The 27,156-nt window shown below is 37.8% G+C and overlaps 1 protein-coding gene across 16 annotated transcripts in view; it reads right to left on the bottom strand.

Annotated features, from left to right (window-relative positions):
- The window catches only part of MAP7 (microtubule associated protein 7), a 193,320-nt gene that overhangs the window by 21,434 nt on the left and 144,730 nt on the right, over positions 1–27,156 (bottom strand). For 5 of the 16 annotated variants that reach the window (XM_039467428.2, XM_074397402.1, XM_074397407.1 and 2 more), the window contains 6 exons: positions 22,812–22,975; positions 21,870–21,987; positions 17,427–17,537; positions 11,475–11,588; positions 6,571–6,695; positions 400–515 (listed from right to left, as the gene is read on the bottom strand). In XM_039467428.2, the coding sequence (XP_039323362.1) occupies positions 400–515; positions 6,571–6,695; positions 11,475–11,588; positions 17,427–17,537; positions 21,870–21,987; positions 22,812–22,975 (748 nt within the window). Of the gene's footprint in view, positions 1–399; positions 516–6,570; positions 6,720–11,474; positions 11,589–17,426; positions 17,538–21,869; positions 21,988–22,811; positions 22,976–27,156 lie in introns of all 16 variants that reach the window. The other 11 variants (XM_039467427.2, XM_074397400.1, XM_074397399.1 and 8 more) reach the window with 3 other exon arrangements.

The raw sequence follows: 27,156 nt of genomic DNA, 5'->3' as shown, positions 1-27,156 counted from the left end.
AGACCATCCTGGACAACATGGTGAAACCCCATCTCTACTAAAAATACAAAAAAATTAGCTGGGCGTGGTGGCGCATGCCTGTAGCTCCAGCTACTTGGGAGGCTGAGGCAAGATTGTGCCACTGCACTCCAGCCTGGTCAACAGAGCGAGACTCTGTCTCAAAAAAAAAAAAAGAATGCAGATATTTAGCTATATGTTTTTTATGTGGTAGATGCAGAAATAAGAGTTCCTGAAAGCTAGGGAACCATTCCAATTTCTCTTTTTTCTTTCCTTTTGGGAAGAATGTTATTCCCAAAGTCAAAGCCCAACAGCATGAGGACAACAGTTCACTTTCAGTGGAGAGAGGCTACTAATTCACTAGCATGGAACAACCCAGCCAGCCACTTACATTTCACTTACCAAAGTCGCGAGGAAGCTGGCGGTCTTGCTTTGGGATTAGATGGAGATAGAGCCCTTCGGGTGCCAGATGTAAGGAGGAAGGGTGTATTTTCTCTCTCTCTTTCTTTTTTATGGCCCTAAGTTCAGAGAAACTCAATAGTTAGATTTTTTCTATGAGTGAGGCAACCACATTCACAATACTTAACAGTAGAGCTGGAAACCACTGAATGACTTTTCAGAAATTTTCTCAGCGATGTCACATATACCCATTCCATCACAACAAAAGGCCCTTGGTAGCTTAAAACTGAACAGTATAACTGAATTAACACAATGTGACACGAACAAGGTCATTCTGGATGTGTGATTTGGAGTCATATTTATCAAAAAAGCATTTGTATATACATACTTTCAGAAAGCACCTATACTTTGTGTTTAAAAATTAATTATCTGAAACAAAACCTCTCAATCTGGTTTATCCCACACAAATGTCTAATGTTATTTTCATTTTAAAAAAACTTTTAATTAAAACACATCTTTTCTTTCTAATTCTTTAGCATCACCCCCCCCAAACATACTATAGCTCAGTCTTCAAAAAAATTATATGACTGCTATAATAGACACAAACTCATTTTTTCTTTTATATTGACTTTGTATAATAGAATCAAGTCCTTCCTCACCTAGTGTCCTCTTGCAGCAATGGATAACTGATAAAACAGGTGATTTTGAAGGAAAGTCAGGTTTAAAGTGAGGAATTTCAGCTATTTCTTTTTTTGCTCTCCCTTACCGGGAATAAAGCTGAAATCTGAGGGTGGGCCAAAACATCACCCCTCCCTGACTGCCAGCTAGGAATTCAGACAGAGAGATGACACTTTCCTAAGTCAAAATGGGCAAAGGGAAGCCCAGAGAAGTGTTCTAATACCCTAAAGTCAATCAAGACCAAAATGAACAAACAAAAAATGTACAGAGCAAAACAGACCCATTCCAAGTATCTGAAACCTGACGATGCCCTGGGGTGGAAGAGGCTGTGTGCTGGAGGCACCCATATGAACAGTTGTCAGGAGGGCAGACTGCAAGCGTGCATGGGAAGGGGTGGAAAACTATCTTGTCCTAGGTCACATAAACCAGTAGTATACCTTTTCCTCTCTCCTTTTCTACCTGGCTCAAGCAACCACTCCTCTCTTCCTTCCTTTCCCTTTTATTCCCTTCAGTGTTCCTTTTAATTACTTCTCTCTATTTTCCTTAAGTAGCATCCTAGCTGACGGACTGGGCTATCAGAGGAGCAAAAACATCTAAGGGTCAAATAATGCTCATTGTCTCCCTGGAATTTCTAAACAGAAAAAATGAAGAAAGAGGCAGAGAAGAGCTTCACAAGGTATGTGGCAGCTCTCCATCATTTCCAGCTGCTCAACCGCCATATCTCCCATCTTAGGTCCCCCAAAATAGGAGGTGGGGCCTCACAGAGCTGCTGTGGGCTTTGGGTATCAAAAGCTGCAGCCACCATATGGGGTGCTCCTGGCGGGTGTACAGGGCAGGCCCAGGGCTCTTACCAGGGGAGATGGGGTTAAGTACCTTGAGTAACCCTTCTTTTCTTTTTCTTTTTCTTAAAACATTTTGATTTGGCTGACATCAGATCAGTGAGTAACCTAAATGGGAAAAAGACTCAAGAGGGACAATTTTTTACGGGGGAGGGGCTGGGGATTATTATTATCTGTGCTTTGATAATGCAGGGATCAGGAATGAACCTATATAAAGGTATACACTCTTAGGATTACAGTGCCTTTGAACCAATTCTTTCTTTCTCTTTAAAAAGTGATCTCCTTTAATCACCTAGGGGTAGGTGAGCAGAGGAGGAATGTTTAGGAAAAACATTCAATACTTAACACCCTCCCAAGCAGGGAGAGTTTTGTTTTTTTCCTTTTCTGTTCTATACTTTTCTAACCCTTTTAGTCCTGTCGTTGCTCTTATATCCAACCACCCGTTGGGGTACCACACATGTAAAGGCACTCCTGATTCTCATCCTGATCTGAGTTAACAGCCCATCGTCTATACAGTCATCTTTCCTATTAACCCTTTCCACAATGCTGAGGGGGAACACATGGTCAGCAAGTCAAAGGTCTGGGCAACGTATCGCCAGGAAAAAGACTTTAATTTTATAATTAAGGTAAGTTTAGAAAACAGTATAAATATCCTCCCAAGAGAGACGATTCACAGATACTTTAAGGCAGTGTTGTCTAATAGAACTTTCTGTGATGATGATGTTCTAAATCTAGCCACTAACCACATTTGCCTATTTGAATTTAAATTTAAATTAATTCAAATTAAGTAAAATAGAAAAGCAATAATTACTTAATTAATTCAAATTAAGTAAAAAAGAACATTTGAAAAACGTCTCCATTTCCTATAGCATCCAAAGGAATAAAGTACTTAGGAATGAAGTTAACAAAGGAGGCTGAAGACCTGCATAGTGGAAACTAGAAGATAGTGCTGAAAGAAATTAAAGACAACACAAACGGAAGAAAATCCTGCGTGCAGGGATCAGAAGATTTAATACCGTTAGGATGCCATGCATTCCCTATTGAAATCCCAATATAATTTTTATTTTTTGCAGAAATATAAAAATTCAACCCAGAATTGACAAAAAATTTCAAAGGACCCTGAAGAACCAAAATAATCTTGAAAAAGAACAAAGTTGGAGGTTTTACATTTCCTGATTTCACAACATATTACAGGTTGAGTATCCCTCACCTAAAATGATCGGGATGGCAGTGTGTCAGATTTCCGATTTTGGAATACTTGCATTAACATTTACTGCTTTAGCAGCCCTAATCCGTAAAACTGGAAATCTGAAAATGCTCCAGTGAGCATTTCCTTTAAGTGTCACGTTGGTACTCAAAAGTTCCACATTTTGGAGCATTTTGTATTTTGTGTTTTTGAATTAGAGATACTCAATCGGTACAAAGCTACCGTGATTAGTACTGTGTGGTAATGTATCAAGACAGATATATAGGGCTGGGCATTATGACTCATGTCTGTAATCCCAGCACACGGGGAGGCTGAGGCAGTGGATCACTTGAGGTCAGGAGTTCAAGACCAGCCTGGCCAACATGGCGAAACCCTCTCTCTACTAAACATACAAAAATCAGTTGGGTGTGGTGGCACATGCCTGTAGTCTCAGCTACTCAGAAGGCTGAGGCATAAGAATTGCTTGAGTCTGGGAGGCAGAGGTTGTAGTGAGCCAAGATTGCACTCTTGTACTCCCGCCCGGGTGACAGAGAGAGACTCTGTCTCAAAAAAAAAAAATAAATAAATAAAAATAAGACCCATGGAATAGAATACAGAAACCAGAAACAAATCCTTTGTGTATATGGTCAAATGCTAACACCATTCAGTGAAACAAGGACATTCTCTTCAACAAATGATGCGGGGGAAAACTGGATATCCAAATGCAAAAGAAAAAGTTGGATTCTTGCCTTACAACATAGACAAAAGGTAACTCAAAATGGATTAAAGACTTATATGTAAGACTTGAAACTATAAAACCTCTAGAAGAAAATATAAGTAAAAAACTTCATGACGCTGCATTTGGTACTGCTTTCTTGGACATGACACCAAAAGCATAGGCAACAAAGTAAAAATAGGCAAATGAGACAATATCAAACTGAAGCACTTCTATGCATCAAAGAAAACACTACAGTAAAAAGGCAACCTATGGAATAGAAGAAAGTATTTGCAAGTCATATATTTAATAGGGGATGACTACCAGAATATATAAATAACTCCATAATTCAACAATAATGAAACAACCCAATTAAAAAGTAGGCAAAGAACTTGAATAGAAATTTTTCTAACGATGATACATGAAAAGCCAACAAGCATACGAAATATGTTCACCATCAGTGATCATTAAAGAAATGCAAACCAAAACTACAAGACATCACCTCACATTCCTTAAGATGGCTCTTATCAAAAAACTAGATCACACGAGAATGTGAAGATACAGAAATCTTTGTGCACTCTTAGTGGGAATGTAAAATGGTACGGCTGCTATGGAAAATGGCACGGAGACTCCTCAAAAAATTGAAAATAGGATTACTATATGATCCAGCAGTCCCTGTATATCAAGTGAAACGAAAAGAAGTATCTCTAGAGACATCTATATTCCCATGTTCATAGCAGCATTATTCACAAAAGCCACGAGGTGTAAGCAACCCAAATGTTCACTAACGGATGAACTGATAAACAAAATGTGGTATACAAATATAATGGAATATTATTCAGCCCTAAAAGGGAAGGAAATTCTGACATAAGCTATAACAAGGATGAACCTTGAGGACATTATGCTAAGTGAAATAAGCTAGGGACAAAAATTCAAACACTGCATGATTTCACTTTTATGTGGTCTCTAAAGTAGCTAAATGCACAGAAACAAAGTATAACAGTGGCTGCCAGGGGCTGCGGGGAGGGAGAAATGGGAAGTTGTTTAATGGATATACAGTTTGAGTTCTGAAGGACTTCAAAAGTTCTGGACATTGGTTGCATTTCAATACGAATATACTTAACACTGCTGAACTTTAAAATGGTTAAAATATTAAATATTATGTTATGCGGTTTTTTTCCCCACCACAATTAAACGTTTTTTTAAAAACTTAAAATTCAGCTTGTCAGTCTCACTAGCCACTTTCCAGGTGCTCACTGTGGCCAGTCGCTATTGAATTCCACAGTGCAGCGCCAGGGTATAAATGACTCCTGGAGTCATTTTCTGGCAGTCTTTGCCTAAATACTTGGTTGTAAAGAGGTAAAAAGACAGTTAAGTGATTAAACAGAGAAAGAAGAAGGCATTAAAAACAAAACAAAACAAGGCTCAGGATCACGTAATGACAAATCCCTCTCATTTAACCTGTCAGCCACAGGTGACCCTCAACCTTCTCTCAAGGAGTGTTACTTTTTGTTTTACCCAGAACAAGATATTTTTTCCATGGTAAATGCTCTTTTCCCCTGTCCAGTGAGTACCCAACTTTGGAGCCAAACTGTTCTGTTTAACTATGGCTTTTTGTCCACCGCTAAGGAGGATCTCTGAAACACCAACACTCTAATAAATTAAAACTTCCCAGACATCAAAGATTGTTTCACCTGTGGCTTAGAGGGTTGGAAGCCTGACTCAATCACAAATCAAACACTGATTCCAGAAAGGCTGAAGGAGCTTGAAAGAAAAACAGCCTGTAGGCAAAGCCATGAAGCTCTCACAACCCTGAATTATCCTTTAAGCCAAATCCTTTTAAGTGTCCATCAGGTATATAAATCTGAATTGCTCTGGGAAGTTAACGATTTCAAGAAATTGTTCCAGCCTTTCATTAAAAGGGTCATACTGTTATCCTGGAGAGAGGCAATGAGATCTTCTAGTTGACTGGTGAGTCCTTTAAGACCAAAGTACAATGTCTGAAGACCACAGAACAGGGGTTCTATCTTTCAACTGATAAACACAGGATTTAAAACAAAGAAGAAGGATTCCTAGAGACACAAAAATTACCTCATTGCATTTATGGCATGGTGAAAATTAACATTACATCAGCCAGCAATAACAAGTACATATTATATTTTTCACTTACAAATTCTGAGTTTATAGCATAGCCTAACAGCCTTTCAGGAACTGGTGGTTTAGCAAATGACTAATGTTTTCAAAATACCTTTTTGACTATATTTTAAGAGCTGGGCCTTGACAGGGATTAGCCAAGCAGGATAAAAATTCTTTATCTTGCTTTTGAGTGAACCACATTTAGAGTTCAGCCAGCTTCTGGATATGGTTGGAATAAAATGCCAAGGCAGTGGTCCAAGCCCACTTCCCCTCCAAAGGCCATCTGGTTTTCCTGCTTTCAAAAATGAAAGCATTCCGGCGCTGCACTTATGTATATGGACGCTTCAGCAGGGTAGGGCGTCCACTCATATACGTTTGAACAAAGAACAGCTTTCATCTTCAAATTCAAATGTTTAGGGAGAGCAAAATCGCCAAGTGAAGAGGAAGTGAGGGGACACTACTGCCCAGCCAGCCAGATTCATGATCAATGGCAGAGATGGGATGGTGGATGTCGCGGTCTCCCCGTCATACGCCCACACCGCAACTCGGGGTCATGTCCAGTCTGCACAGGAACAGCACTGGCTCCCAGATTTGCCCAGCTGCTCCCAACAGCTACTCACCGCTGTGCCATGAATGGTCCTCCTGCGAGAAGAGCCCTCAGGTGGTGTTACAAAGAGTTTTGGTCGATCCATCGAATTTCTAGAGTGTGCAGCTTTGTAGGGCATGATGATGGGGCTGCAAGATGCTGAACGAGGACAAATGGGGATAACTAGGGTGCAGGTGATTGGTTTTACACACAAGAGTGCCAGAGGAGCAGTTGAAGAAAGCCAAAAGCAGGTTCAGGAAAAGGAGCAAAGCAGAGATAGAGAGAAAAGTAGGAAGAAGATGTTATTACCTAAAGGTGCCCAGAACCATCATACTCAACTGTCCTTACAGTCCTATGAATTTATGATGAGTCCAAAAGGAAGGCATGTCCACGTAAAAAATCTGGAATATACTGTTAGCTTTGGCTTTTTAAATACTAATGAAAGATGTAGATGTTATCCAGTAATTATGGAAAGCAATGGTTTTATATTCCTATTAACTGATGGTTCTGGAAAAAACACTACATTAGTGATAAAAGATAATTTTTATATAAAGACTAGTTTACCAGACTTTTCCTAAATTAGCTTTAAGATGGAACAAAAGGTGGAAAGAGAGGAAGTGTGCAAGCAGGCAAGCAAGATACACTACAACTGTTTCAGGATTCAAGTTCAACAGCCAGCAGGGGAAAAAAGCAACCAAACAAAAAATGTTAAATGAACAAGTCTTACCAGGTGTTAAGACTTGTCATAAGGATAAGTAATACTTTTCCAGGAAAATATTCTGTATACATCTTATTTATTTACAGGCAAACCAAATGCATGCTTCTGGGTTTTCCCAAAAGCCCAAGGCATTTCACAGTTCATAAGAAGCAGCAGTAGAACATATGGGGAGATTAGCTGTAACTATTTAAAATGTTGAAAAGAACATAAATATGTTAGATCTGCTAAATGTAAGGTTGAACCATGAAGAACCTTTAGAGTTTTACTCAAGATGGAAATATTTTCTGAAAAACCACATAGGTTCTGACCATTTACCTTCAAAGAAACACTGTCATTCATCAAGTTATTGTGAACAACAGTGGGTTTAAAGAAATTCATATAACACTGCATAGGTATCAGAAGTGTGAATGTTCAGGTTCTAAGGTCTATTTTCAGATCTCATTCAGAAATTTTAATTCCCAGCAAAACTAAGACAAACACAACTGTAGAGAATACTATGCATTTGGACATAGTTATAAAAGGACTTTTCAACAGTAGCCTTTGTAGTAATCCTTTAAATAAACCATTATGCCAGCTGAATGTAAGAGGATTAATAAATTAAAAACTCAAAAGTTGACAAGACAAATTTGGGGTGATTTTAATTTCAGGATTATAAGGTTGAAAAAAATATTTGCATTTTGGTTTAATTTATAGCAGAAATTCAATCAGATTGCATCTTTATTAATGCACTCTCTTTCATTAAATGCCTGACAGTATCTTCTGGCTATCACTGGATGGTTTTGTCTTGTTTTGAGATAGGATCTCATTTGTTGCCCAGACTGGGGTGCAGTGGCATGATCTCGGCTCACTGCAACCTCGACAGTGAATAGATTGGAAACTGCACTCTTTTTCCCCAACATTTGAAAACAGAATTTTGTTTCTTCAGGACAAATTAAAACACTTTTTCAATTTCTTCAGTTTTCCTTAAAAGAATATATGTGTGTCTTACTTGGAAACAGACATAAAGCTTTACTTCCAGCCTTAATGGAGAAGGAAGGGTTTGTATTGCGAAGGAAGGGAACCTCTTGTCATTTTGCCTGTGATCACAGGAAGAACTCTTTGAAACCTTTTCTCAAGTGCCACAACAAGGCATTTGCATTTTCCAGACAAGAAAGAGTTCACTAATGCAAAATTCTTCCAAGCCAATCAAATGCATTTAAGGAATCACATCCTGGCACAAGGCACTTATGGAGATTAATAATGGGGAAAGGTGGGGGAGTCACGCACTGCCCAGGACACAGCCAGAGGCCATTCACCTTGCTCAAGGATCAAGAAACCCTAGAAAACAGCTCTGCTTGGAGGCCATGGGTCTGATGCTGAAAAATGAATGAAGCACAGAAATATGATTTCTTTTACTTCGAGGGAAAAATAACAATTTCATTAAGTATCTATGGAGCATTGCCTGAGGCGATCATGGATATAAGCCAATATCACCAGGCCTTCCGGTTTATTCTTTATCTTAATGTTGAGGTGATACTAAAAATGGGTTGAAAATATCCTTAAACCTATCTAGTATAGTCCATAGAAAAACATCCTCAAATTTAGTCCAAAGAACATCTTTTGGCTAAAATAAACATAAACTACTTGTAAGGGTATTAGATTTCATGGAATTCATCGCTGTACTCAACAGCAAGTACTGAAAAACCTGAAATCTTCAAGTCAATTATTTGAATAATCTTGCCCTTTGAAGAAATAGTAAGACAATATATAGTTATTTGTTCTCAGAGTGCACTTCATATCCCAAGTAGTTAATTAAACATGAACACTGTCTCAGGAAAATGTCTTTGAGAAAGTCTTCCACAATATATGTATTTCATCCTACTCTTAGTCATAAGTATACATTAATTTAACTCATTCAAGATTTTCTATATGAAATAATGGGTGCAAAGAAAAGATAATGCAGTTCAAATGGTTGAAGTGTAGCACAGCAAAAAGAAAAACTGCATAATAAGATACTAGCATTTACTGAGAGCCTACTATGTGCAGGCACTAGTCCAAGCATTGAATATACATTATTTAATCCTGAGCTCTAATAATCACATGTATTTTGAATCTCCTGGGGGGAAAAAGTATAGAAAAGTCAACCGGAAGCAATGGCTACAAATGAAAGGTGTGAGACCAAGAGTGCCAGTTCTCAATGGCTCTGCTGTTTGTGCGGAGAGTGTGCAATCACTGTACATCCTAGGGCTCAAAGTGGCTGTTTAATCTGCTAATGTAACCCAGCACAGGACATACTATAGGTTACCTTCTCGCCCATGACAATTAGGAATATGATGAGGTCAAGGGACAACACTAAAATGGAAAAACATGAAAGAATAATCAAGGACAGTAGATGACAAATAAAAATGATGGAAAATGTGGTTTTGACAAGGTAACTGGAAGAGATGTTTGCATATATAATTCCAAGTGAAAATTAAAAAACCCCAGGAGTTCTGGTTCATTAAACATGAGCTGTATCAATGAAATAGGTGACAATGAAGTAGGCAATGTATTGACAAAACAGGCAGCTCAAGTAAAGGCTATGCACTCTTTGACACTAAAATAAATTACAGAAACATGTCAACTTGTGAAAAGGAGAATGGAAAAGTGTCAGAGTAAGGAGCCAGTTTGCAGATAAAAAAGGCAGCTTTGTTGAGCATAACAACAAAGAAGAGGGAAAGTCGAATGGGTGGAAAATGAGGAAACTGTGTTGGAAAAGACTAGAGGGAGAGTGAAATAAGTGACAACAGTCAGTGATGACAAAAATAGCAAAGACAATTTCCCAGCTGAGAGGCAGTCCTTTAGCACAACATAGCACGCAAGGGGAGGTTCAGGATGACAGCCATAAACCAGCTAGATGCTAGAAAATAGGACTGAAAAGCAGTTTTAAAGCTTCTTCAATTAGCTAGATATAAAGAAAAACTCATGACTTGTGGAAAGTGTGAAATTCATAGGCATAGAAAAAACTATCGAAATAAGCTGTACCTTTTCCTCTAGAAAAACCTCAGATGCAAATATGACAGCTCTGACAGGAGAGTGACTTTACAGAGAACACAGAACGTTGTGGTCCAGCTAGTTGACTGTATAACTGCTCATAAAGCATCACTCAGGACATTGAGGATGGAGGGGTAAACACATCTCTGATCCTGCATACCAATTTTCTAAGTGGTTTTGTTGTAAGTCACTTATTGTCACTGCACTTGGTTTCCATAAGAAGGTGGCGGGAATGCCAACGCTTGCCTTCGCGATTGTCTCCCAGGGGTACTATGAGATTTAGGACAGATTCATTCGCTCATTGGGCACTGTAGATTAAAGACACTATAAATCCACTAACGATTATTACTTAAAAGGAGGCTAATGAACGTGGAGAGGCTTGCAAGGGCAAAGCACTTTTAAAGTGCCAAAAATGTGGGCTGGTAGACTGTTTACATAAATCTTCCAATTGTCTCCAAAGATATTTGAGAAAACCCAAATCAACTCACCAGGAGAGATGTTACCCAAAGTCTAATAGGTACCTTTCTTACCAACTAGATGGAGGCTCTATACTAACTTCTCATGAAATTAACTGGCTAATTCAGGTATGTTTTGCATTTCAAAAAAGTAGGAGTTATAACTAATTATCATAACTGGTACTTAGTATGTTTCATATAATTTCAAAGTATGTAACAAATAAGGGTATTACAATTAGCCTACTCCACAACTCTGAGAGTTCTGGAAGGGTACGATTCCTAGATTACATATAAAAGCCTGGCACAGGGAGAATAAGTAGCTATGCCACAGCCACATTATAAAACTCTATGCTTAAATAACAGACTTGTGCTTTGATTTTATTTCCAAGTTCATCTATTAGTATTAAACGTTAAATTATTTCTACCTTGGATTATCTGCTTAGAGACAGAGGCAGAAGGAAAGGCAGGGATGGAATACTTTCTTCGGGTAATGTTATGAACAGATAGAAGCCTCTGAAGCCATCGGAGCCCAGGGAGGGCTTTTTCAGCCTGCCTGGCATCTGGTGTCCAGATAAGATGCTGAGGCGGGTGCCCAGAGGAAACAATGCCAGGGGTATGAAACCAACACCGACAGACATTTCCACCAGGGGAAGAGAGAAGCACACTTCAGGAAAAAGTGAGATGTGATTAGATGAATATGCTTCAAAGGCAGCACTTGACCTCACAGGGAAAGTTCTACCTGGACGGTTTTACCTGCTTCTCCAGACAAGGCAGCTGTGCTTTTACTTCTGGCCAGGAACGAATGTGTGGGCGTCAGGAGTCTGTTAACAACGCTGCTCTCCCATGGGCTGAGCTGCAGGCGGCGAGCTAAATGTCACCACATAAGCGAGATGTTAGAAGCATTCTTTTCAGAGACAAGAGGGCATAATACATCATACCTATCGCTTCCATACGCCGGGCCTTCACAGGACCAGGCTCTGCAGGGAGGATGGCTGGCCAAGAGTCAGGGCAACAGGACCCCTGTGCAGAGGGAGCGGTTATTCCATAAGGTTTCTTTTCTTCAAGATGTTATGTTGGTAGCAGGTTCTAAATTAATTTTACAGATGCAAATTTTGCTAACCACCCTCTTCTACTAGTCAAACGGCAGTAAAACAAAAATAACATTTCATGTATTGTTTTGGTGTGTATCTGTAACTCCAGACTGGTACTGATGGGCATTGGGATGGTCAGTAGACTGATGGCACACTCCTTAGTCAAAAGGCTTCCTAAGTACCTTGAATAATAAACCCCAATAGAGGCATTGGCAGGTTAACGGAAGACTGGAGTCAAATAAAAGACAGAAAGGGGCCCCAGTAAATTATGCTAAATCTCCATGAATTGCTACTTGGGCAATGGGAGTATGTGTGTGGGAATTAGATATAATAAAATGAAAGAAGACTCATGCAAAGTTCTGTATGGGAATCCTTTTAACCTTTTCATTTGGCAAGCCAGGTTCTTTCAGGTCTCTCTTTGGCAACAACACAAAAAATTTGGCTGAGGACAAGGCTATGGCTGAAGCAAGGTAAAATTAAACAGAAAAGCTAAAATCCAACATAGATATAATCCTAGCGATTACTAGTGGGTGCCTAAGAAATCTGGAAAACAAATTTAACATAATGCAATGATGTATGGTCCCAAATTAGAGTGGAGCTTAGCAAGGCCCTAGTTAGGAACTGCATGCCAATTATAAATCAAGTACTTTGCTTATACGGTTAGCTTCCAGTGACGGCTTATGAAAAGATAGAAGCTATTTTCCAAAAATATCAGTAAAGCTTGCAAAATTCTACAAATATCACTGAAGTAAAGTGATTACATTCTCTCTCTCTCTCTCTCTCTTTTTTAAAGACAGGGGTCTTGCCATGTTGCTCATGCTGATTTTGAACTCCTGGGCTCAAGCAAGCCTTCTTCTCAAGCCTCTCAAATAGCTGGGTTTACAGGTACATGCCACTGTGTCTGAATTAAAAGTCTTTTAAACTGTCTACACCTGACAAGGCTGCTTCTGTTCTGCTCCACAAACAGTAGGTGCAAGTCTCCCCTGCCTCTGGAGCAGTGTTCTAGATAACTATCATATATATTTTAACTGAATGGCATTTAAATTCTAGGAAATTAGTTTTAGTTAATAAAAGCCATATACTGCTAAACACTGTCTTAAAGACAGTTGCTTCTATTTGGAATGAAGTATCAACTTCCAGTAAGTATCTTAATCATGTGACTATTTTAAAAGGGTAGCTATTTTGATCAGGCTCTGGTGAATTTAAGAATTAATGAATCATTTGTCAGAGTGTATAAGAAGAGTCTTCACAGTTAAATTAAATATTGTCTGACATTAAGACATTAATTAAATAGACATGTTATTAAAACTACTGCATTAGTTACAATGTAGAAAGCACCATAGGGTAAGTAAGTACTATCATAAGCTATGTACCGCTGTGTGAGTGTGTGTAACAGCAGAACAGAATGCAATCTAAAATTATAATACATTTACAGGGTAAAGTCAATGGGGAAAAGGTGATTCGGATTAATTGAAAATCTTCAGCAGAACTATTTTCAAGAGATGAGAAGGGAAGTTAAACCCTTTTCTTAGAGAAACTGTACGAGGACTGTGGCTTACAACTGCAGAGATGGGTCGTCATTGAAAAAGTAAGTCTGCTTTCTCCCTCAAGTTCAGTTACTTTATTTCCATGAGTCTGAAGGTATCGACAAAAAAATTTTATTTCCAATGATTAAAAACCCATTTTAACCTGCATGTAAAACAAATCCAGAGAGATTTGTTTATATCTCCTGATACTGTGAACTAAACATACTGCTAGGAGAAATCCATCTCCACTTCCACCACATTCATAACTATCCCTTGACCAAGATGGAAATAGAGCTTTGTAAAATAACTTTTTAGTAAAGGTTAATAAATGAGAGTTGGTGTATTTTTTTTTTTTTTCCACCTAGAGGGGTCTGATTTTAAGATTACGAAACTGAAGGGAGAGATATTAACTCTTATGGAACAACTCTATGGCATTGATCCTATTTAAGCACTTAAAATTGAGATATTGACAATTTCCGTCATAGACCACTCAGATGAAGAGAGGCAAACTCAAAGGCTTCCGGGGGCCATGCAGGTTAACATAAATAAATATTGGGGCTAAACAAACTTTATGGGTACCTGCCTTACCACTTCCTCCCATAAGTGTGACATCACTATTCCATTTCAGGTAATAGGTGCCATGAAGAAATTAGACACATGTTGCCAGGTCCTGATTTTTTCATTAGAAGTAGAAAATCGAAATGTTATATGAAGTAGTCTACATTTTAAGGGTTGGCAATTAATTCTAATTAAAACAAGAACAGACACACTGCTCAGGTAAAACAGAATAAGCCTGTGAGCAGAATTCAGCTTGAGGTCCACCTCTGAGTCCTATGATGGAGATTCTCAGGAGAAAAGTTTATTGATGGATTTTAAGCAAAGACTAGGCAATTTCATTCTTACTCTTTTCCAACTTCCTCATGTTCTTTCTTGAGAAAAAGTTGGTTAAAGAGACAGCTTAAAGATAACAATATATACTTTTAAGGTAAAAATTTCCAGTGGCAACGTTCTGTTGCAGCAGTTACAGACACCTTTCATAATCAGAGGTTTCCTTTAACCAAAGTAATTTTATCAGTCCATATAACACTATATTCAGATGTAATAATTTAAATATTTAAAAACTGACAAGGCACAGACGCCAAGCTAATGGCTGGCTTCCATTGGCTTTGGAGGGCTTGGGGAAGCATATCTTGGAGAAGTGATACGAAAAAATTTCATTATTTCTAATAACTAGTAGAGCTGTTTGGATACATTCCAGCAGAACATGACCCCTGATGGTATCAGAGCCTCAATTTAATCTCAGTTTTAAGGCCTATGCCTTAGGACTCAAAAAGCTCAAACAATCTAATAACGATGTATATACTGGCTTGACTTATTTGTTTATAAGTTACTCTAATTTAACAATCGGATAAGAATGCTTTCTAATGAGATAATGAAGCATAACGAACTCTAAAAAACAGCAGGAAAGAACTAATGAAATTACTTAAGTTTCTTTTATTTATTTTTAATTATTTTCTTTTTGAGACAGGGTCTCACTCTGTTGCCCAGGCTGGAGTGCAGTGGTGCAATCATAGCTCACCACAGTCTTGACTTCCCAAGGGTTAGGTGATCCTCCTGCCTCAGCCCCCTGAGTAAATGGAACTACAGGAGCACAATAACGCTTGGCTAATTTTTGTAATTTCTGTAGAGATGGGGTTTCGCCAGGGTGCCCAGGCTGGTCTCAAACTTCTGGGCTCAAGTGATTCACACGCCTCAGCCTCCTGAAGTGCTGAGATTACAAGTGTGAGCCACTGTGCCTGGCCTTAGATTTTTAAATTAGAGAAATTCAAATTCAGAAGGAGTTTTAAAATTCTTACTATAATAAAAGGCCTAAGCCTCTCACTGTTCTACTGAGGGTTTTGCCTAAGTTAAAAAGAAAACAATTCCTTCCTAGGCAATATATGGCAACCTCTTCCAAGCTGACCTGGCCTGTTAGACCAGGAACTGGTTGACAGTTCTTCCATAAGGAGGCAGAGAAGCAGAACTCTCAAATCTAGTGTTCTCCTTCTTATCCTATTATTTCTGCTTATTTGGGTCTCTACCACGATTCAAGGGGCAGTTTTCTGGCCCTATCTAATCACTGGGTATTGAACTTCCCTTAACCCTGATGTCCTATGTCCTAATTCTCTATTCCTTACCACTTCTAACTGTATACGCGCGCACACACACACACACACACACACACACACACACACAGTGCACGGAGTCAGAGTCAATCTAAGAAAGGACACCCATGAAGGTCACACACACACACACACACACACACACACACACACACACACAAACAAAATGCACAGAGTCAGAGTCAATCTAAGAAAGGACGCCCATGAAGGTGAGAATTGAGGATGGAGTGTGGCAGTCACATGGGTAAGGAGTCACCCTTCTGCAACGATTAGCCTGTAGGATATTAAGACAGGCTCACCACCTCTTAGGGATTCTACCACCCCAACTAGAGTCGGTGATCTGTCCAGTGGATCTTTCTCGGTTCCAAGATTCTACTGCCTCAAGACGTCTAATTGAAAACTATTGCGCAGAGTGTAGCACACATCTTTCTAACTGATACAGACAATTCAATATGCCATTCCACAGCATGGACAGAATATGCCCAGTTTGTTGTCCAGCTCCCCACTCCCACCCTACCCTAATTTCAGCCGTGGGATTGTAGAAGATAATAAAATTTTAAAGTACTATAAAATATTAATTGTAATTTATCTCAGATCCAGGTTCACAAAAGTTTGAAACTAAAGTGCTGGATGAAACTAAAGTGCTAGATGACCAATTGCAAAGAAAAGATGAATAGGCAAGTGTAAGAATAACATTCACATGTTGTATTTTGTCTTATATTAAGGGAATAGATTTGAAAATAAAGGATATTTATGAAAGAAATTTTAATTCATAATATTTACGAAAGGTCCCTAATTTGACTACAAGTCTAATATTGATGGTTTAGGCAAATCAGGTTAAAAAACCAAAAAGAAATGGTTTTGGTTAAAAGGCAAGAATGTAAAGTTGTTCAAACATTTACTCTTTCAAGAGATTAGTTATAAAATAACACAACACTCATAAAATATTGTACATTACAATGACACCATAACTTTTATACAATACAAAATAGATAAATATACAGACACACATACAGAACATGCACACATTACATTTTTTAAAGATTATAAACACTGAAACTTTCCCAATCAGTTTCTTAATAAAGTACTCAAAGCAACCACAATTTTTTACTTTTAAGGAGTATGGGCTTCATACTGCACAACAATTCTTTTGTTTTTTTAAAAATCACCTTAGTTATGTAAAAAACAAGCAGCTTATCTTAAAAGCTTGATTTGTTCATTCTATGATATATGTAAAACAAAACTTTCGCTTTATAAATAACTCAACATTAATGTACTGTAAATCCATGGGATGAATAAAACTCAAAATTCAAATAGGATGTTAATTGGAGGACTATGAATATCAAATGTTTCAGGAGGCTGGAATGATGATGATATTCTTGAAGTTAGGCCAGATTCCTCAAGAGTTAATGAATGGACACCAAAAAACCAACAGCACACATAAGAAATGCAGTAAGAAATAATTTGGTTAAGTGAGAAATAAATTGGCAAAATAAAATCTACCAACATGAATCATTTAAAAAGTTTTTAAGAAAGTCAGAGCCTGGAAGTCCCGAAGTACAGATGAAAAGTCAAAGACAGTATGATTGAGGTAAAAGAAATGTTCATAACAAAGATTATTTGCATTTTGGTGGATAAGTGGGTGATTTCTGGAGCTGTAAACTCATTTACTAAAAAGTTGAGAGAAGCACCGCTTTCGTCACTGCTAAATGCAATCACTCAGCCAAGTTCTAAAATGAGAAATGTTCTTCTCGCAAGGAAAATGCTGCTCAGCCGTTTATTGCTTTTTTACTCTGAAGTTTTTTTCTTCCTATTTAAGAAACGTAGGGAAAGCAACTTCAGATGCTTATTTTTTATCTGTAAACATCCAGAAAAAAAAGCATTACGTAAATAACAGATACTTTTTTGTTTTCCTTTGGACTGTACCTCTATCTGGAGAATTAAGTAAAGTTGCAGATGAGGAGGAGAGCCGCTTGCTAATGACGGGATCAACATGTTTCGAAAGATTCATGGTGGAAACTGACCGCCTGTCTGGATCTAAAACAAATGGAGATAACGCTAATTGACAGCCAACATGCAGGATTGCAATTTCCTAGTTCATCGATGGAAGGAAAAACTAGGATGGGATGCTTTCTGCTCTATTTCTAGATCTGTCATAGTAACACAGTTTTCTAAGAGGACATTTTAAAGGTAACTTAAAGGCTTAGAAATAAAATTCATTTCTCTTAAAGGAGAAAATAAATACTCATTTCACCAGCTTGTGAACCATGGAAATTCAAGGATGTAAGTCGATGAAGACCAAAGGTAGGCCAGCGAAGGGTTTCCAAGATAGTGGAGGCACCCTATGAAGCAAAAGAGGACCATAAAAGCGAATGCCTCTGAAATCTCCAAAAGGAGGAACAAGGGAGTGGCAATATGCTGGTAGCACGGAAAGCTACCACTGGGATAAAAAGAACACCAGGTTCTATGTAACTGCTGATAACTTTGCTTACAGACTCATTTTACCCAGGGCATTAAAGTTCATCATAGAAGAAGGGTGGTTGTTGTTGTTTTTTTAAAAAAAGAAAAAAACATTCTAAGTGTAGAAAGGATTTTTTTAAAAACTTTTCTTTATTAAATTCTACTAAGAACCACACCTCTGTGCCTATGAGTTACTGTGGCCTACAAACGTAGAATTAGCAAAAACACACTCATAAACAATAGTATTGTTCATCCTGTAGTCGAGTAATTTTAAAATTCCTTTTTTTTTTTTTGAGAAAGGATCTTGCTCTGTTGGCCAGGCTGGAGTGCAGTGGCATGATAATAGCTCACTGCAACCTGGATTTCCTGGGCTCAAAATCCTCCTACCTCAGCCTCCCAAGTAGTTAAGACTTTAGGCAGGCATCACTATGCTCAGCTAATTTAAAAAATTTGTTTGTTTGTTTGTTTTGGTAGAGATGGGGGTCTCGTTACGTTGCCCAGGCTGGTCTGAAATTCCTGGCCTCAAGTGATCCTCCCACCTTGACCTCTCAAAGTGTTGGGATTACAGACATGAGCCACTGTGCCTGGCATAATTTTAGAATTCTTAAATTCAAATCAGAAGGGAAATGACCATAGAAAAGGCAAAAATTAGCAGTTGAAATAGTGCTGTTGAAATGGTGGACCCAGTTTATAATCATGCTCATTAGGATAAATTGTGTTCCTCAAATAACACTGCATATAGTGAAAGTCTAAAAAATCTTATTACTATATTTATCCAGGAGGCAGGTAGATGTTCTGAGCTATAGAAGCCACAGTGAAAGGAGTTTTACTGTATTTTATTTTCGTTAGCTGCTTCTAAAATGAAAACAAAAATATTTCTTGCAGTAGATGTTTCCAAAACTCAGTACTCGTTAATCTAACCTTGGCAGTAAAAAAAAATTGCTGCAAACTTTTCCCCATGCATTTTTGACTATGATTTATAAAGCATTGGCAATAAGCAAGTCTTTGATTAACATTAGACATTTCTATCTTCACCTGGGATTCATTTTAATGGTTGAAACAATTTTATTATTTAAAAAAAAGCACACCATTTCTGTGCCTCACATTTACACCTAGCTGATGGACTCTGAGGGCAATCCAAACATAAATAAAAGATTTAGAGTCAAACATCTAAAGGAACATCTAATGATGACATGCGAGGTATAGGGTAGGAAGAGGAATACGAAAGTCACTTCCAGGTGATTTTATAGCGGTAAATTTTCTGATATTGCTTTATATGTTAAGCTTTAGTTGGGGGAAAATTGTGTCCACATGCAGGCCTATCCTTGCGCAGATTCTCAACAGGCTATCAAAAACATTTAGTTCTGCTTCAGAGTAAATAGGACAAATGAGCTACAGTGGATCCTCTCGTCCTAAAAAGTACCATTGAGTAGAAAAGCATCTAAATCTGTCATAAATTGTTAAAATTATGAAGGCACTCCATGAATTTATTATAGTACTTAATATATAAGACAGTTTTTATTCATTTCTTTTTCTCACTGAACAAAACAAATTCACATAATAATAAGTGTTGAATGTTTCAAGTTTTACAAACCAGTGCTAGCTGATAGCCAGCAGCTGACCAAGACAGGAATTTTAATGTAGACAGTTTCTGGGATGTGTGTGCTGGTCAGCAAGCTGTGATTGAGTACCCACATACATTGGATGTTGTTGTGAAGTAAAGGGTATTCCAAATGAGTAAGACCGGGTTGCTGCTTTCAAGAGCATAGTGGATCATTTTCTGGTTTTTGAAAACTTTGGCAAATCCCAGTTATTTTCAGGCTAACTTCTCTGTTCTAGTATAGGAACAATCTATTCGAATTCACAATGTATTAAATGAATTTTAATATGTATTAAAATGAATTTTACCCAAGTGGATGCAAAAAATTAAGCTAAGTAGCTTCATACCTCCTCAAAAATGTCTGATGATCTAACAGTATATAGCTGCCACATACATGTCAAACAGGAAGCCAGATAAAACAAAAATATGATTCTAAAAACATGTACCCTGCCAGCTTTCCCGTATGAAAGGAATATACAAAACTATCCCATCAACAAAATCTCATACGTAAATGATCTGTCTAACAGATTTTATATGTGTCCCACTAACTACTGATGAGTCATGAAGAACGAATAAAACAGTACTTCTTTCATATTTGGTTCACTGTCATAAGAAAATAAGTTGTGGTGATATTTTTTAGACTTCAAAATTTTTCTTATTTTTTAAATTACTTTTTTGAGTCAGGGTCTCACTCTGTCGCCTATGCTGGTGTGCAATGGCACACTCTTAGCTCACTGTATCCTCAAATTCCTGAACTCAAGTGATCCTCCTGCCTCAGCCTCCTAAGTAGATGGGATTACAGGCATATGCCACCATGCCGGGCTAACTTTTTAAAATAATTTTTTGTAGAGATGGGGTCTCACTATATTGGCCAGGCTGTTCTTGAACTTCTGGCTTCAAGGAATCCTCCTGCCTCAGCCTCCCAAGGCACTAGGATTACAGATGTGATATACTGCACCTGGTCCTAGATTTTTTTTTTTTTTTTAAATAAAGGAGTTATAAAAGATCTACAGAATGTTTTAATAATGAAAGAGGATAGAATAAGCAAACAAAGGGAGGTCCACAGTTATTTAACTTAAAACTAAAAGTGGCAACAGCAGTAATGATTGAGGGGGAGAAAAGCTAAACTGCATGTACTTTGATCCCAGGTAGTTTTTAAGCTAAAAAAATTTTTTTAAAGGTTTAATCCTGTTGACTGAAATTCTTGTTGCATAGGAAGGAAAAAAAAAGTTTTAATTCTGATATTGAAAAAATAAAAATAAAAAATTTAAATAGAAAACCAAAATGGTCATTGAAAGAGAAAGCAAATGTTCTACTTGTAATTACTTTATTTCAACACCTTTAAGTCACCTGAGTCATATTATCACACTTAAGAAACACTGTGCCAATCCCAGATCTAAGTCTATGTGCTAGGGTATTAAGCATGCGTCATGACTAAGGTGGTGATGGTTCAGCTACTGATGCATTGGCCCTAGGTCTGAGGTGCTAGCTACAGGTCAGGCAATCAGCAATTGCCGGGATGTCTGTACCAGCTTTTCTAGTACCACCGAAAGTTATGAAGTGGTGGTCCAGGCCTGCTAAATCGAGAGAGGAGAATGATGATTCAACAAAACCACCTGGGGACAGAATGTAAAACAATGATTTTTCAAAGTAAATAAAAAAAAACAAACAAAAGGTTATCAGATTCACACAAATGAAAAAACAAAACAAAACTGACAAACTATGTAAAATTCAAGGTGTATTGAATTTACAGTACAAAAATAAAGCCTTTCAGTAAATCCAAATTTCAATATGATTTTATGTCCGTTCAAAAAAAAAAAAAAAAGGAAAACAGCTTAGCCATTTACTATTTCTAGCGTAATAAACCTATGCATTTTCTTACAGAGCATTAGTGCTGCATATACTTTAGGGTCAGAATACATAAGCTCATAGTATTGATTCTGGTCAGTCCATATAACCATAATCCTTCCAGAGAAAAAGATAAAACTAGTTAACTTATTCCATAATCCTGAAACCCTAATGCAAATGGAGGACTAATGGCTGTGTTGAAACTAGCATGTTTATTTATAAACACTGCATAGATTTCTCCCTTTAAGGAATTTTGTAACATGAGAACATCAGCTTATGTTAAGGGAGAGCCCCTTACTTATCTCTATCACCCTCTTATCCTCAAATAGTGAAAGCATCATTTAATTGTTGTTTAATTATTTCAGCAGGATTTTTGTTTTGCAAACATAGATTCAGAAAAAAGAAGGAAATGCACTTTCAGGAAAATAGAAAGACTAATTTGGAAAGTGGTCACTGTTTACCTGCACTGTGGATGCTAGGGCTCCCATGGAGGGAGCCTCCCCACGACCACCGGTTATGCTTCTGTTTTGGCCTCTGGCTCCTTTCCATTGTACGCCGCACGACAGCTTCATGGCGTTCCTTAAATGGAAAAGAAGAGCTGAGGATTAGATTCCAGCTGGTTGTCTGAAGCTTCTTCAGTTTAAGGCAGAATGGAGTAAGGAATACTACTTCAATTTCCACCCTACTATTTTTGATCTATAGCTGAACTTCTATACCTTGAGGTAAAACTAGCGTCAATCTGGGGGGGTCACTAAAGGCACTAGGTCCCAGTTCATAAAGCCCTTGGTGAATAACAGGCATTCAAATAATGACCCTTACTACTAGGGTGTGATGCTTTCATGAACACACATAAGCATGGTAGTGCAGGTCGTAGCTTCAACTGATGTTTAACACATATGGCACCATATTTAAAAAAACAGTTCAGAATCTGAGAACGTGGGTAACCCTGACCCCATGACTTACTGAGTTGTACGACCTTGTGTAACTTACCCACTCTGAGTCTAAATTTCTATTTTTGTACAAGCTGACATGTAATGCATGCTAAAGGATTAAGAGTTAAATGAGATAATCTATGTGCAAATGTTTGCAGAGGGTCAAGACTACAGAAACTTGATTACTTGGAGTGGTCTTAATACTCAGTACAAATGAGTTGCACATCATAAGTTATAGGTTTGGACCAGAGAAAATGGGCTTTTAAAGTTTCCACGGCAATAATCATCATCAGCCCAGCCGTTACCTGACTCTCATACCCTGACTTCCCTAGAAACCGTGGCCATCTGTAAAGCTGATCACTCTGAAGCCATTTTGCTTTGCACCCTGCACCTGATTGCAAAGTTTCACAGAAAGTTTGCTGCATGTCTGAACTAGAGAAGCCTCTCAGATTCTTCCCGGGGGCGGCTCACTTTGTCCTCCTCAAGTCTCTGCCTCCGCTTCTCCTCCACAGCAGCCCTCCTCCGCTCCTCCTTCTGCCTCTGCTCCTCCAACCTCTTCTTCCGCTCTTCCAGGTGCTTCTCATAGTGCTGCCTGGCTCGCTCTTCTCTTTCTAACCACACGATTTCTCTTGCAGCTTTGGAGGGAGGGGGAAAAAAAAGGGAAATCAAATACAGGCAGGTTGCAAACTTGAATAGTTAGGGCTGTATTAAGTGGTCTACAATGAACAAATATGGGTTCTTTGGTTTTGTATTAACCAAGCATGGCCTTTGCTTCCCTCAAATTTCCAAGAAAAATGCATTACTGTTAATTTTTAGCCTAATTTAATATGTTAACAGTGATGTTGAAGATGTACTGAATTCGCGTCTCTCTGAGAATGCAAGCAGCCCTCTAGTTTGTATGCAGAATAAGGCATAAACCACACGTTCTAGTCTCAATCCTGAAAAATCAATAGTACCGTCTGTCTCTCTTTTTTATTATAAAATAATGTGATATCCTCCAGTCTATGACTACACTTTTTCCAACATGGCATTGGTTCTCTGTGAGTATTAAAAGGATTTGAGAGAAGATAATTAGTTGAAAAAGATGTCTGAAGTGCCTTACAGGTTTATCACACTGAGTCAGCTCAGGGATGGGAAAGACCAAACGAGCAGGCCTCGTGTCTGAGGAGCTCAGAACCTAGTTAGGTGAGACTTCACCGTATCAAAAGCTGGATGAAAAATACAATCCAAAAATATCATTCAACAATAGGATGCATTTTTTTCTTCCTTATATAATACAGGTTCCTTCCTCATTTTAGGAAAAGATATGCTCCCCCAAAGCTATTTCAAAACACTTCTTCCTTCAGTGGTAATAACTAAAAATATCAATGAGTTATTAATACTGTAGGAAAGTGTTCAAACAATATTTAGAGTGTAAAAACTACACGATATGTAAATTAAAATGTTACTTTTTAAAAGAAAACACAGGCCAGGTACAGTGGCTCATGCCTGTAATCCCAGCACTTTGGGAGGCTGAGGTGGGCAGATCATTTGAGATCAGGAGTGTGAGACTAGTTTGACCAACATAGTGAAACCCCGTCTCTGCTAAAAATATAAGAATTATTTTTTAGAGAAAAGAATCCAAAGGGTGTGGTGTCGTGTGCCTGTAGTTCCAGCTACTCGGGAGGCTGAGGTGTGAGAATCTCTTGAACCTGGGAGGGCAGAGGTTGCAGCAAGCCGAGATTATGCCACTGCACTCCAGCCTTGGTAAGAGTGATTCTCCATCTCAAAAAAATAAGTAAAAAAAAAAAAAAAAAAAAAAAAAAAAACCCCCATAAATTTAGAATATTTTACTTTCCTCTAAATGTTTAATATTAAAGAATTGATTTCTGATACCATTAAATCTTTCCAAAGTTAGTCATTAGAGGACTAAATCTACTTACTCAAAGTGATCAAAACTGACTTTATTTTAGTGAAATAAAAGGACAAGGACAAATTCAAGGTGATTTTTCTCCTCCTGGCATCATTTAGGATGCTGTGTGGAATGAACTGAGATGGGTTCTCCTAGCAGTTAGGCCACTAACTGGCGCTGAGATCTCAGACACATCCATTTGGATTTTAGCTTTCTTTGGCTTAAAATGAGGACACTGGTCTTCAAGGTTCCTACCAATTTTCAAAGCTCATTGCTCTAAAGAAATTCTCAGGCTCAAGTTAAAAATTTACTTCAATAAAAAGCATATAGTATACACAATAAGTATTTACTGAGTGCTGGAAAAAATAAGGCCACTGTGAGAACACACCTTAAAAGTTAACAGAAGGAGAACATAAGTCTAATACTTTAAGATGCACTGACTTTGCTCAAGCACACTCATGCAGATAATACCTTTTGGATTTTCTACGGGGGAATACCTAACTGGAAGGCTTTTAATGACATTAAACATCTTAATTCACTTAAAAAGGTGGATAAGTTTTGACAGTGATAACTTTTGCCAAAGCGTAAACACAAAATAATAAACGGTAAAACAGCTGTCTTCCTCTAATCTAAGATCCTGTTATATTCCACTTCCAACTTTTTGACAAATGTACACTATTCACCTTGTACCATAGTACACTTACTTCTCTGCATCTTACTTTTTTTTTTTTTTTTTTTGAGACAGGGTCTCTGTTGCCCAGGCTGGAGCGTAGTGACACAATCATGGCTCACTGCAGCCTTGACCTCCCAGGCTCAGGTGATCCTCCCATCTCAGCTTCCTGGGTAGCTGGAACTACAGGCGTGCACCACTATGCCCAGCTAATGTTTTGTATTTAGTAGAGATGGGGTTTTGCCATATTGCCCAGGTTGGTCTTGAACTCCTGAACTCAAGGGATCTACCTGCCTCAGCCTCCCAAAGTTCTGGGATTACAAGCATGATCTACCACACCCAGCCTGAATCTTGCTTTTTTAACTTAAAATATATCTTAGAGACTTTCCCGTATCAACACATGAAGTATGAATCTAACAGTCTTTTTAATGGCCATGTATTTTATTGTCTATATACTATACCTAATTTTCCATAACCAGTTACCTATTGAGTGATAAAGAATTCAGACCCTGAGCAATACCAATGTGCTGTCGTAAATCTCCATGTAGATGTGTGAGCATGTCCATGGAGAACAGTTGAATCAACGGGAATACAGATTTAAAATTTTCACAGATACTGTCATACCGTCCTCTGCAGAGGTCATACCAATTTATACACCTACCAACAATGCATGATGGTCACAGGCAGAAGAATCAGATATGTACCTTGAGATATGCAATACGGTACATCGATTTCTTAACTTTTAGCCTTCAAACTACATAGTCTTTGAGTTTTATACCTCATTTTGAGGAAAATTTCAAATTCTTTGAGGACATTTATGAACATAATATATTCCTCTTTTGTAACAGATCCAGACGCCAACAAGAGAAAATAAGAAATAAAAATGTTTGTAAAATATTAAGAAAATATTTAAAAGCTGGTAAGATAAATTTGTAAAATAAGAGTTAATTCACAAATCGATTTTTCTTAACGTTTTCATCAGGCTTTCTTACTCATTAACATGTGGCTCTATTTCTTCACTAAATTTAAACTCCTCTGATTTCTACAGTCCTATTTTGGCTTTAATAGCCTTGTTTGGCTTTAATATCCTTTCTCTCCACTGCTCTCCAAAATAGCGTCTGCACTCTAATTAGATCCCGTTTCCTCAATGCACCTCCCATCAAACCACGCTTCTCCCAGATCTTTGTCTCTGTTATTGCCCTGTTGGAAAAACTGCCATCATTTTTTTTATCCAAACAGATTCATCCTCTAGGAAGACATACTCATAACTGTAATACCTGTCAGAATTACTGTTAGAACTGTATGGGGGAAAGTGAGAATGTCGATTTCAAATGCAGATTCCAGGGTTCCACCTCTCATATTTAGGGGTGCTAAATATGAGAAACTTGTCAGGACAAGATGTGGGTAAAAAGAGGATCTTTCTCATAAATTCACTGTAAGGATTAAAAGAATAACTACACTTAATATGGTTAGCATACTTTCTGCATGCAGTGAACATTCAATAAATATTAGCTATTATTGTTGTTTCTGTCATCATCACTGTAATTTCAGTTTAGAAAATTAAAGGTAGTTCTAAGGTTGTGTTATAAATCCCAACAGGGCTAAACATTATTACAATAATAATTAATTTTATCCCCAAATAATCTTTTAAAGGAACAATATTTCTTTGTCTATCCAACTTTTATTGAATTTCACTTCTATTTTCTACCAGAAAGTGCAGATCCGAATGTGGTGCCTTTTAAGCAGTCACACAGCTAATAGGCAAATTAAACAATACTTTCCTATTGCAGAGCATGCTGGTGAGTGCAGGATTATTGCTAAACATAGGTCATGTAATATTTTAATAAAAATAGAAAGTTAATTTATTCTAAGAGATTTAATATGTTAATACATGCCCTTCCAAAAAAAGCTTCTTTTTTAAAGGGAAAAAAAGTTTTAAAAAATAAGCTATAAGGTGTAAAATCAAGTCTATTTAAGGCTTGACTAAGACTTTTAGAATGGGTTAAAATATCCTATGAATGATAGATCATGTTGAGGTTATACATTTTCTCATTAAGAAATTAGAATTTTGAACACGTGAAAAAATTTAGCAAATGTTATTGACTGAATTGTGCCCCCCACCAACCAAGTTCATATGCTGAAGCCCTAATCCCCAAGGTGAATGCATTTGAAAATAGAACCTTTAGAAGGTAATTAGATTAAATGAGGTCATAAGGGTGGCATCCCAACCTAACAGATTCAGAGGAAATACCATG

This window comes from Saimiri boliviensis, chromosome 4 (assembly GCF_048565385.1).
Source record: "Saimiri boliviensis isolate mSaiBol1 chromosome 4, mSaiBol1.pri, whole genome shotgun sequence".
NCBI classification, from domain to species: domain Eukaryota; kingdom Metazoa; phylum Chordata; class Mammalia; order Primates; family Cebidae; genus Saimiri; species Saimiri boliviensis.
The sequence above is the reverse complement of the archived record's forward strand: the minus strand, read 5'-3'. Positions and strand labels throughout refer to the sequence as shown.